At 28.9% G+C, this 12639-nt stretch overlaps 2 protein-coding genes across 2 annotated transcripts; one reads left to right on the top strand and one right to left on the bottom strand.

Moving 5' to 3' along the window:
* Nucleotides 1-4437: 4437 nt before the first annotated feature.
* LOC123007391 (DNA translocase FtsK-like) lies at nt 4438-5317 on the bottom strand. Its single transcript, XM_044402672.1, has 2 exons — nt 5156-5317; nt 4438-5106 (listed from the first exon to the last, which is right to left on the bottom strand). Exons 1-2 carry the CDS (start codon nt 5165-5167, stop codon nt 4519-4521), a joined length of 600 nt encoding a protein of 199 aa, XP_044258607.1. The 5' UTR covers nt 5168-5317; the 3' UTR covers nt 4438-4518.
* Nucleotides 5318-10332: 5015 nt separating this feature from the next.
* Nucleotides 10333-12243, top strand: LOC123007501 (glutenin, low molecular weight subunit-like). Its single transcript, XM_044402836.1, has 2 exons — nt 10333-10486; nt 11544-12243. Exons 1-2 carry the CDS (start codon nt 10463-10465, stop codon nt 12153-12155), a joined length of 636 nt encoding a protein of 211 aa, XP_044258771.1. The 5' UTR covers nt 10333-10462; the 3' UTR covers nt 12156-12243.
* The last annotated feature ends 396 nt before the right edge of the window (nt 12244-12639 follow it).

The raw sequence follows: 12639 nt of genomic DNA, 5'->3' as shown, positions 1-12639 counted from the left end.
AAACAGGATCTTGTAAAATACCGTTTTGTCTATAAAACAACTTTTATGTGGCTTTCAGGCAATTATTTAAAATATAATTTTCAAAAACAACACTTAAATTAACTAGTTTATCTTTATTACTCAATTATTTATTGATTTTATGTTATAAATGATTGTTACTAATCTTTCTGTTTTTGAACCATTTACATTTTTACCTTAAATTTTTTTTTATTTTTATTGAATTTTTGACACAGGATGTTGCAACAAGTTGGTAAAGTCCATTATTTACCTGTAAATCTTAAAATTTATATAGGCAATTGATAAATATTAATCTTGTGCATCATAGGTAAAAAAATATTCAATTTTGGGACAAAAGTTACCTATAAACATGTATCAAAAATTGTTAAATAAGGGAGCTACATCCTCTGAAAATGGTGCGTTTTTCAAGAGACCTCTTTTGTTTTGATCAAAAACAATTAAGATTTCTATTCAAAAATAGGCAAAAACACCATTTTTTTATCTAATTAGGGGATTTCTCGGCTTGCTTGAGTAAAATGTCATAAAGGAAAAGTGAATTTTTAACTGAAAAGTTAAAAGTAATGTTATTTTCGACCAAATTTGGTCATTTTTTGACAAAATTTTGCAAAATCTTTCAAAAAAAACATCTTTTTACTTAAAAACATGTTAAACGCTCTAAAAGAAGCACTAAGTTGGTGATGAATTTTTTCGAAAAATTAGGTTTTTAGGCTACCAACTAAATTCAGTGAAACAGACAAAACAGAACGGTAATTTGAATGGACTTTAGTAAGTTTGTGGCCCATTTTAGCAAAATTTTGCAAAAAAAAGAAGTTTTTAGATCAAACATTTGCTTTTACTCTCAAAAATGTTAAAAGTAGCATAATTTTCGATCTAATTTGGTAATTTTTGGGCTTTTTTGAGCAAAATTTTTTACTAAGAAGGTTTATAAATAATTGAAAAGGCAAAAATATTATCATTTTTGACCTAATTGGATAGGTTTTGGTCTGTCTTAGCAAAAAACTGTGTTTATTAGGTTAAAAAAATTATTAAAAAAGGTAAAAACAGCACAATTTTAATTGATTTTTCGACTGGGTTGGACAAAATTTTGCATTTTTGGCAGATTTTTCGATTTAATTTCGTGATTTTTTATCTTGTCTTGAAGTCTTATTCAAAATTTGAGTTTTTATCTTTAAAACGTTCAAAAAAACAAAAATAGTATAATTTGCGACCAAATGTGACATTTTTTTCGAAAAAAAAAAACAACAAAACAACTGTAACATAAATTTTAAAAAGATTTTACTTAAAAAGGGTAAGTTGTATCAAAAAAACGCAAGTTACCTTTTTTTTTGAAAAACTATGGAATTTAGAATTTTGTCGCTGAAAGTGACAAAGAACTTCGGCCAAAATAGTAATTTTTATCTTAAACCCTTCCTGATTAGGACGCCCTTGTAATTTTATCTAAAATGCTTTCTGAAATATTGGACAAAATCCATCAAAACATGCACCCCTTTCAGGGAGTGTAGCTCGCTTACATAGTATTTTTGAATACATGTTTATAGGAAACTTTTATCTTAAAACAATAAAAATGGAACTCCCTGTATATATTTTTAAATTTTATCAATTAAAAGTCAATAATGTACTTTACCAACTTGCTGGGACACCCTTTAATAACAGCTTAGTACACCAAGAATAGTACTGGTTTGGGTTTAGTATATGCAAGAAATTCTCTACCTCTACAAGCATTTTTTCAGTTTCAGGATAAATAACTTAAAGTTTTGATTTGATTGAGTATTAAAACGGATTTTTTTGTGAAAATCAACAATTTATAATTAAAAAATCTTTTATCAGCTTTGTTACAAAAAAATAGTCAATTACCTAAGTTTATTTTTCTGTTAAAATTTCAGGTTTTTAACACGAATGTTACGTAGAATATTAGTTGATTTGTTTTAAATATTTATTACATGTTACATATTTGTGTGTTATATTTTCAAATGTATATTGTATGTATGTTGCATTTTTTCCATAGTTTAAAAATTGTTATTATTTATTAGTACTTAGGCTATTTTTTTAATAAACCATATAGAATTGTCTAAAAAACTGTACTTTTTATACTCTATTAAATAATAAATTACAATATTTTCTAATAATATTGCATGGCGTGTGTTATTTATCTGACTTATCGTTTACTTTCTTTTTCAACAACACACAAAAATTTTCTTAGGTCATCTCTGGTCACATCGTTAAGTCGCAAGTATTACTACATGTTGCAACAAGAAAAACCTGTTACACATAACAGTACATTTATTTCTTTACTGCGTCATAAATGCACTCATTTTTTCGGTGAATTTATTTTATACTTCTATTACAAAATTGTAATTTTTCAAATTCTAGAACAGTATAAATCTTCTTAAAACGGGTATTGCGCGTGAACTAGTTTTTAAATAACCTGAGGGTGATAAAATCAAATGGGCTACACAGTTGAAACGAAAGTAAATGTTTGGTTCAATCATGTGCAACATTGACAATTTTTCAAATTAGACATAAATTAAATCAAAATTAAATGATGAATAATAAGTGATTTGGCATTGTACAATACTTCGAACCGAATACAATAAAAGATTGTTGAAAATCAAGCAATACAGTATACACTAAAAGTGTTGTGTTTTTTTAAATATTTTGTAACTTTTATGATAAAGATTTGATAAAACAGTATTCTGTTACGATAACGTGAAAGTAAAATGTTTTACCTGTATTCTACCTTGAGCGTCAATAAAGTTATATCTACCAACTTATAGATGGCGAAATCATAACAAAATTAACTATAAACTGATTTGTAATAGAAATAAGATACACCTATTTATGGTTTTTGTTACCAGTTAGGTAAGTATCATCAATTTTTTATTTATAAAAGTCAATTAGTAAATTTTTCTTATTTGTTGATTTATTGTTTTTGTTTTTTAAATATTCAGTACTCGTAAATAAATAGAATCCTAAACTGTCAATAAGCAACAGTAAACTGTTGAACACATTAGCTTTTAAAGTTTATATGGAAGAAAAAACAAATTTTTGATAAAACATTAATTTTTCAGTCATCAAAATTTAAAAAAAATTTATTATAACTGTTTTGTAAGTTTTGACAATGACATTATTTAAAAATTTGCATTTAATCATAATCGGTTAAGTCCCGTTCATTCAAAATATTTTCAAGATGGTGTAACTTTTCATTATACCGGAAGTAGGCATTAAATTTGTTATTTTAATAGAAAGTTATGTTTTTATTGCGTTTTTGGAGTTTTTTTTATGAGGTTTAGATTTGACTTTACAGCCGTTTTTGAGATTTATACACGTTTTTGAAAATTTTGGCTTTAAAACTTCCTCTTGAATAATCGATAACTAAGCTTTTTTATTATCATGCAATTAAACTTGAGCATAAAAGACAAAAGTTCGATCTTTTTTTTTTGGTGTATTCATAATTTCAAAAATGATTAACAAACTTCTAAAATTTAACGTTATGCTTGGGAAAATTCAAATATCCATATCTCAAATTTTCTTAATAAAAATGCTCTCTCTTTTGAGGGTTTGTTAATCATTATTTTTTTATTTATGATATATCAAAAAAAAAGATCAAATCTTTCTCTTTCATATGCCTAAATACGTTTTCATAATAATTAAACATGTCAGAGTTATCAATTTAAAAAAAAATGGAAAAATTTTCATAAATGGTTAAATACGTATTATGGAAATCTAATTAAAACTTTGTTAGTGAAACTCGAGTAATCCCGAAGAAACATAGCTTTTTATTTCCGGTAAATGAAATATGCCACCATTTTAAAAATAATCTCATTGAGTATCTAGGACCCAACCTATTATGACTATATACGCAAATTTTTAGATAAATATTGCTTTTAGCCGGAACACCCTGTATAAATTAATAAATTAATATTTTAGCAATGACTAAAACTCCACATTTGTCGTTTCACATTGAAATAAACTTGTTCTTAACTTTATTTCAAAAGGAACCACACCTTACTCTCATTTCAGGTTCAAGATCATTTTGATTTTTAAAGGTTACATTCTTGGTACTTATTTTGAATAAAAATCACTTTAACCTTTAATGACTGTTTTATATTAGATTGATTAGATAAGGTGGGCAGGAGAACGTTAGGAAAAACAACAAAAAACCGGAAACAAGTACCAAAATAACGAAATGTGTGCAACTTCACTAATGAGAGTTTTTTAATATAATTTCCTAATCCGAAATGAAATTTTTGTTGCAAGATCCGGCATAAAGTATTGCTTTTTTGGCATTTCCGGTCAACTCCGGTTAGCGTCTCGTAAATCCGGAACCAACCCATTTAACCTTATGATGCAAATCCGAGCAGGTACCTTCAAGGTTATTATGCACTTTCATTTCTTTGTCTCGTTGCCAAGCAAACAATATTTAACATTTAAATAAAAATTTTATTATGAATAATATAATACACATGGACCTAAAACTACGCGACAATGATCCCTAATTATTTAAGCCTTCTGAAAACTATAACTGAAGCCATCTGGCGACCTATTAAGGGATAGTTTTCCAGGAGGATAAAATCTGTGTGGAGCTGGAGTCGTCGTGTAGACGGGTTGTGGTTGTGGCCTGTATTGGGGCTGTTGGTACTGTTGGGGGGTATATTGGGGCTGTTGGTACTGTTGGGGTTGGGGTTGAGGCTGGTATTGGGGTTGGGGTCTGTACTGGGGTTGGTACTGATCGCGATACTCCGGAGGGTTGTACTGGGGAAGAGGCTGGTATTGGGGTTGGGGGGCTACAGGCAATGTCGTGGGTAAGGGTTGAGGGATTCCATCCCCCGTGGCTTGGAAGCCGTGTTTGCCAGCAGTGTAGCTCACGGTGTGTCTTTGACCATTGGGGTCCACGTAGGAATAAGTCCCACGACGGGTACCATCAGCGTCACTTTCTTCCTTGAATTGGACCCCATCCTCCTGGGAGTACTGAGCCCCAAATTTACCATCACCACTGAGATATCTCTGTTCGTTCAAGATAGCCGCAGTTTGGGGATCCCCATGGTAGCCTTGGCCGAAAACAGCCCCCAAAAAGACAGCAAAGACGAACTAAAATTTAAAACACACTCATGGTCCCACCAAAATTTTTGATACTCACTATTCGGTTCATGATAAGTGATGGTCTACCAAAGAGGCAAACTACGACTACTGCCCTCTCACGGCGCTCTGGGAGGTTTTATACTGCGATACAACCTTGGTAAGTGCGACCCTGGAACACTCCCTGTGAAGAACTCAGCTTTGTTCATATTTAGATGCCTCAAATTCAACAACTTATAAACTGCGATCTATTTTCTCGTTTAGTCGAAATTTTTAGACAATTCCAAAACGCCTTTGTCTTAATTTTTCAAATTTTGTGTCACTAATTCAGATTGCGACATTGATTTCATTAAACTCAACACTGACCGCCTGTGAAATATGTCCTAATTAAATCATTTCTGGACTTCTTGCAACTCTTGAAGCGAGTCTCCTGCAGTCCCACTCTCGTTGAACCTTGTTGAAATGTCAGTTGTTCTGACGAAAAATAACAATTCTTGGTGTGTTTACGCAAGAAATATGCGAACTCGCATCATGTTATTCCGGTGAACAGTCTATTGACCTGGTTGAGGGTCGCCAAACAGGAAGGTAATCCGGTGGTTTCTGAATCCAGCAGGATTTGTGACGCCTTTGCAGGAATAATACGTGACTATTATTACATTTAATTCGATAAGATCGGGATGCGCTTATATAATCGGGTCACGATTGAACTCGATGTCGTGATGCTTTCATTTGCATTTCTGTACTCAGTGTTGTGGAAATAACAAATGTTACACTTAGGGTTTTGTTGTTTCAGTAATAAGTAATATCTAAATGTAGCATCATGTTTATTATCGTGGGCTGTAAGTTTATTGGCATTTCACGAAAATAATAAAGTGCACACGAGTTAACAAAGTTATCAAATCTGTAAAATTGTGGGCATTCTAAAAATTTTATTACACCATTTATATTTACTAAAGTAAGAACACTTTTTTAAAAGTAGTTGTTGAAAAGCAAATATTTCAAAAATTCTGTTTCGTCCAATTTTTGAAATATTTGCTTTTAACTACTTAAAAAAAGGAAAAAACAACGTGTTCTAAAGAGGTCTTACTTGACATTACACAAAATTGTTGGTATATTTGTTGTCTTGTAATAAGATATTTTAAGAAGAAAATGAAGAAAAATGTAGACTGGAGGTTATAGGTAGGCACGCTGCACACAAATATGCCTTTTATTGTAGGTAAGTATGTCAGAAAAGTAATAATAGTAAGACAACTGTTTATTAAGTTAAACTTATCTGTTGCTCAAATCAGAAAAATGCAAAGATTTGCTAAAAAAATGGAAAAAACGTGAAAAAATATTTTTCTTTAGTACTCAATGTTAAAGAGTGCTTTTATCAACTAATTTCAGTAGATAAAGGAGTCTTTTATCGACTAGTAAAATAAAATAATTTTTATCTAAGTTTAAACAGAGTGTGTTTTTAATTCTAACCACATAATTTTACATAATAAATTAACATTAATAAAAAAATAAAAAATAAATAACGTGACAGTACGCACGCCACTGGTAATAGTAAAAGTAAAGTAAAAGTAAAAAGTAAAGTCAAAAAATAAACGCTTTTAATGGCTTACAAAGCCTGTAAAATTTTATATAAATAACTCAAGTGATTTTAAAGAATTTTAATTTTTATCATAAAACTTTATCCCTCTGTATATCCGTAAAACGGATAAAAAAACACTCTTTTCCAAATGTCTGTTATAAAAGAAGACTCGGTTCTGGCTTTTTATTTGGAATTCTAGATTTTGCAAATACTTTCCAAGACCAAAAATATTTTGTAGCTAAGTTTTTATAATAAATAATTGTAAAAACAATAATTTAAAATATTGGTGTAACAAGTTTTTGCAACATTTTTAGTGATGATTGATTTTCTTACCGTTTATTTGAATTTTTCCTTTTTCATTTTAACTTCGTAAAACTTGTTTTTGCCTATGCAACCTTTAATACAGTAGTCCGCACTAAGTTGTATAGCTCTTTTACTACTTTCATGAAATGATATAATAATAAAATTTCAACAAAATTTGTTAAGAAATAATAAATATAAAAATAACTCAGATAACATTTTTATTAGATAAAACTTTACAAGTGTCTGATTTATTTTTATACATACCAGGTGAATAAAAAGTATGGAACCAAACGTTTTTTGCTTAAACTATTTATTTTTTGAAAAAACTAATTGATGAGTGATAAAGTACTATAAAAATGTGATGATTTAACAAGAATAAAATTTTTCGAAATTTCCTTTTGTTTTTGAGTTCTACAAAAAAAAAATATTTTTTTAAATGGCAACCCACTATAAAATCATTTTTCTCATAAAAGCTGTACTCTAAGGATTACAACTATCTGCTTTATTTTTAATTTTTTCAAAAAATTTTTTTTACATAAATTGCAATTTTGACAAAAAAAAATCGCATAACTCAAAAACAAAACAAAATTTCGTTCTGAAAATACGATCACGTTTTTTATATTACTTTAATTTATATTAATTATTATTTTCTGAAGGCAAATGATTAAAAATAAAACCGCTTGGTTCCATACTTTATATTCATCCTGTATGTTAGTTTAGTTAGTAATTATGTACCAAATTTTCTAAATCATATACATGTGTAAAAACTTTTAACTGTATTTAAAAAAAAAAAATAATCATTGTAACGTTAAGGTTTTAATTTATTTTTTTTTTTCATTTTTAACGCATTAAGCTAATATTTGTAATAAAAATAATAAATAAAAAAATAGTTTCAAAATAAAGTTTTTGAAGTTTGTAATGTTTGCTAGAAAAAAATATATTTTACAAATGTAGAAGTAAATAAAAAGTTCAATATTTTTTATGTTTTGTTGATTTTTATAAGGATAACAATTGTTCACTTTTCGTTTTTCAAAATTTTAGATTAGTTCGTGTTTTTATCAATGGTTTTACCAATTCCATGACTTGTTTTAACACACTTCACTTTTATTCAACTCATTTGATAATAAAACTGACAAATATACAAAGATTGATTTTATATCTGAAACTAACACAGACACATGAAGTGCATATTACTTAACTTATGTTATTATTAGGTGTCTAAATCCGGAAAATTATAATTACGTATTAATGATATGTTACAGTTTCTTAATTATCGTTAATTTTGGTTGATTAATTATAAATGTGAGTTGATATCAGATTGCAAGGTAAGGATATAATAATAATAATGATATAGGAAAAAGTGTTGCTAGGTCACTTTTACGTTTCAGCATCGTAGACTGAAAGCAAAACAGAGTGTTTATTTACCTACTAAAATGTCTATTTGCTCTATTCTATTGTTTGATTAAAACCAGTTCTATTGCATGAATATTATTGTTACTGTATATTCTAGAAATAACTGAACAGCTAATAATTTTTGTAAAAATAATTATTTTATGCAATAACTTAAAACACAAGCTTGAAATTTGAAAATTGATCTCCTGGTATTTACTCAAATTTTTGAAAATGACAAGTAGGTATGTAATTTTTTTTAATCTAATGACCAGCGGCACTCTTATGTTTAAAAATAAAAATATTTATCTACATTTTCTAACAATTGGTTTATTTTTAATAAGATTAATAGGTTTAGTCATTTTATGGATAATTTTATTAATGTTATATGCATTTAGGTTTTTCAGTTTACATAAAAAATACATTATCTACATACCTTCAAGAGGTATGCCAATTACAAATAAAATATTACTAATATCTTGCTTAGAGAGAAAATATTATGCAAATCTAAAAATTTCTGTAGTTATATTCTTGAGTTGTTACACTCGTAAATTACCATGCTATTTCTTCACTTTCTGTTTCTTAGAAAATCTTTTCGAAAAATTTCTACTATTAATTACTAAGGTTTCTGAAAAAATGTGTTTAACATACGTTATTATTTTTTACATTTTTTGGAAACTGAAAATAAAAAAATATTATCAAGAAAATTAACAATCAAACTACATAATCACTATTTTAATAGTCAGAAACAAGAACAGAAATAGTTTTTATTATTTCGTATTTAAAATCAATTTGAAAATAACATAGAATAGTATATGATGTTATTAGGGATAAAAGTGATAGTTTATGTGACAAAGCTGAACAGCTGAGCCACATAAACTCACTTTTAGTCCGTATAACATATACTATTTTATTCGCAAACGTTTAGTCGATCAAAAGTAAAGAACAACACTATAATTAGCAAGTAAATGAACAAAATAATTAGTACACTTACAAACAAACATCACACGTCAGTATCGGAATTTATATTAAGATTTTCAGAAGTATTTATTAATTTAACTAGTGCAGTTAGTAGTACAAAATGTCAAATGCTGATTATCTACAATGTACAATCTCTCCAGAAATTGCTGAAGCAGCGGAAGAAACAAGAAAGAAACAACATTGGTAAATGTCAATAATGTCATTGAAAAAGTAAAAACGCTTAGGCATAAAAAAATAGAATTTTTACTCCATGGCCGAAAGGTAAAACTTTTACTTGTGACACTTAGTTAAAAAATAGTCACTTGGGATTTTTGCAAATAAAATTCTTTATTATAATATCGTTCCGGTCAATCAAATTTAATGATTATTATTAGAGAGCACGATAGTGGGTTGAAACTTAATTTATGATCAAAAAAGGGTAAGTTTCATTGAGATTTTTCACATTTTTGCTATCCTATTTTAGAACATATTTTTTTTTTCACTTATTTTATTAATATGAACTTATTTTCTTTAAATAATCTAAATTTTGGAATTATTTGCAGAAGTTTGAAACTGGAGTGTGTTCTTATGATATTGCAAATTCTTTGAGACTAATCGTGAGTAACGGAACACAAAACAATTTTCTGCACTTCATAATTAATAATCACCACCTCGGTTACGACAGTAATAACTCAGTAATTTCAATGGATAACATACTATATGGGTCTATGATTAATGCACACCGAGAAATGAGATACGAGTATTCCATAACCCACCCATATTTTACCACTTATAGTCATTTTCACATTTTTCCACAATTACGAAATAAAATTCAAATAACGCAATTTCATTATCACCCAATAGAGTAATTCCTACCCCGGCAAAGTGAACTCATAAAACATGTCGTAAAATGTTTTAATTAAGTACCTGGCGTGAATGTTAACGTTAATAAACTTATGCTGGTAGAGTAAATACTCATGCAGGAATGTTTTTCTTACGAACCAGTCAGCATTGAGTTAGGCGTGCCGTTTACTGATATATAAACATGGAGTATGCATTTTGTCTTATTATTTCGCATGTCAACACTCATCGGGCGAAAGAAGACGCTGAACAGTTGCTCAAAAGTGATCAGTGTTCAACATGGTTTCCCACAAGTGCTCTCTTGTAAGTGATTTGTGATTTTTACCACGGGCGGTGACAAAAAGTGCAACCAAAACTTTTTACAATTCAAAAATAATTTCAATTTCAAAATTGAAAAAATTTTAAAGCTCAAACTCAACTTGATTAACATTTTTAATTTAATTTTTGTCACATCAATATTTTACTAAAAATTAGTTGTAAATATTAAAAATTATTTTTTAAACTCTTGTAGTTCAAGATGTAAGGACAATTTTAAGAAAAAAAATTCTATTGAAAAATTAAAGTTAAAAGTTACGATTTTTATAATAATTTTGTTTTGCTATTAGTTTCGCAGCCTTAAGACATTTTAGGCAAATCAGTTTTAAATATTTCAGCTTTTAAGATAATGAAAGTCGTAAAATTTATCTAATTCGGGCAATTATAAATTTTTGCATAATTAATTCAAAGGTTATTTCCAATACGTGAAATAGTAATAATTTATGATACACGACGCGGGAAGTAAGAAAAGTAATTGCTTACATCATTTAAAGTATTTATTTGCATCGCACGTTTTTTTCGAATAAAAATCAGACTTTCATTTTTAACGTGTATAAATAATTATTCATTTAAATATTTCAAAAGTGCATTATGCAATTGTATGCGCTTTACATTCATTGAAACAATACTTTCCTACGTTAATTGTTTTAAATTTGCATTTGATAAAGCTTCAGTTTACCGTTCTTGGAATGCCTATAATTGGTTATAAAAACTCTTGTCTAAGTAATTTGTGATTAGTGTTTGGAATGTAATTGAAAAAATAGGGAAGTGAGTTATAAATGGTTAAAAATCTGTTTTTATTGCTCTCGCGAGTGGATTATTTATTTAATAAAAACCAGTTTTTAACCTTGAAACAATTTGTTATCATTTAATATAGAGTAGATTTTAATTCAATTGCCGTCCAATTTCATCCTTGAACTGATTGATTATTTTTCCGAGGGGACGTCCACAATGCACTTTCTGTCCCATTAACCCATTGGTTGCAATTTGTTGCATTATTTAATACCACCGACCTTGCGTGCAATTCCGTGTTTCGAATTTTTAGGCCTTCATCAGTGCATTGTTTCTCCACCTCGCTGCAACTCAGTCATTTAACCCCACAATTCTCCAAGACAGTCGCGACCTTCCTAAAGTCGATGGTACTTTTGGCTTCCTCTACCGGACCGAGGATGGTATAGCCCATGCAGCCAAAGGCGACTCGAATGGAGTCATCCATGGGCGGTTCTCCTACACCGACCCAACGGGCCTCAAAGTCAATTATAATTACAATGCGGGGTCGAGAGTGGCTCCGGGGTATACCTACGACGACCAGCCGACTGATAATGGGCAATATGATCCTCAAAAGTACCAAAAACAGTACCAAGCGACTGATAATGGGCAACATCAACCTCAAAAACAGTACCAGCCGACTCCAAAGCCGTACCAGAGACACCAACAGGATTACGAAGCCTACAGACAGCCTCAATATGAGGAAGCACCTCAACCTCAATATGTTGAACCCAAATATGTGCCTCAAACTAGACCACCAACCAGCCAACAAAGACCAGTTTCTAGACCTTTGTACAGCTCACAGTACAGTGCTGTAGAAAATTATCCTCAACGCAGAACAAGACCTCCCTATGCCACTCATAATGAGGTCTACGAAGATTATAACTAAATTGAGACTTTTTATTTTTCGTATAGTTTACAACTTTTGTACAAATTTTGACGCCATATACGTATTAATAAATTCGATTTTGAAAACAGTTGTTTCTCTCATTTTTTCACATAACTAATCTTTTTTTTTACTCTTACTCAGAAATTGTTGTTTGTTACATCTTGAATTTATTTGTTATCAGTTTACTTAACCATTTTATTTTTTTTACAAAATAAAAAAAAATGAAAGATAAAGATAAATATTTTAGTTAACACTAAAAATTACAAACTCTCAAACTTAAAATAGATTAAATTTTTTTGATTTAAAAAAGTATTTATAGTTAAATAGACAATCATTATTTAATTTTTGTGTCACATTAATAGTTTACTAAAAATTATGTCAAATATAGATAAAATAAAACAATGAAACACTTTTAAAATTAGTTTAAAATAATGAAAATTATTTTAAACTCTTGCAGCTCAAGATGATATTAAGTTATTGAATA

Source organism: Tribolium madens, unplaced genomic scaffold (genome assembly GCF_015345945.1).
Source record: "Tribolium madens isolate multiple individuals breed KSU strain unplaced genomic scaffold, Tmad_KSU_1.1 Scaffold_3;HRSCAF=73;Tcas5.2_LG2, whole genome shotgun sequence".
NCBI lineage: Eukaryota > Metazoa > Arthropoda > Insecta > Coleoptera > Tenebrionidae > Tribolium > Tribolium madens.
Note: the sequence above shows the minus strand (reverse complement) of the source record. Positions and strands in the feature narration are given on the sequence as shown.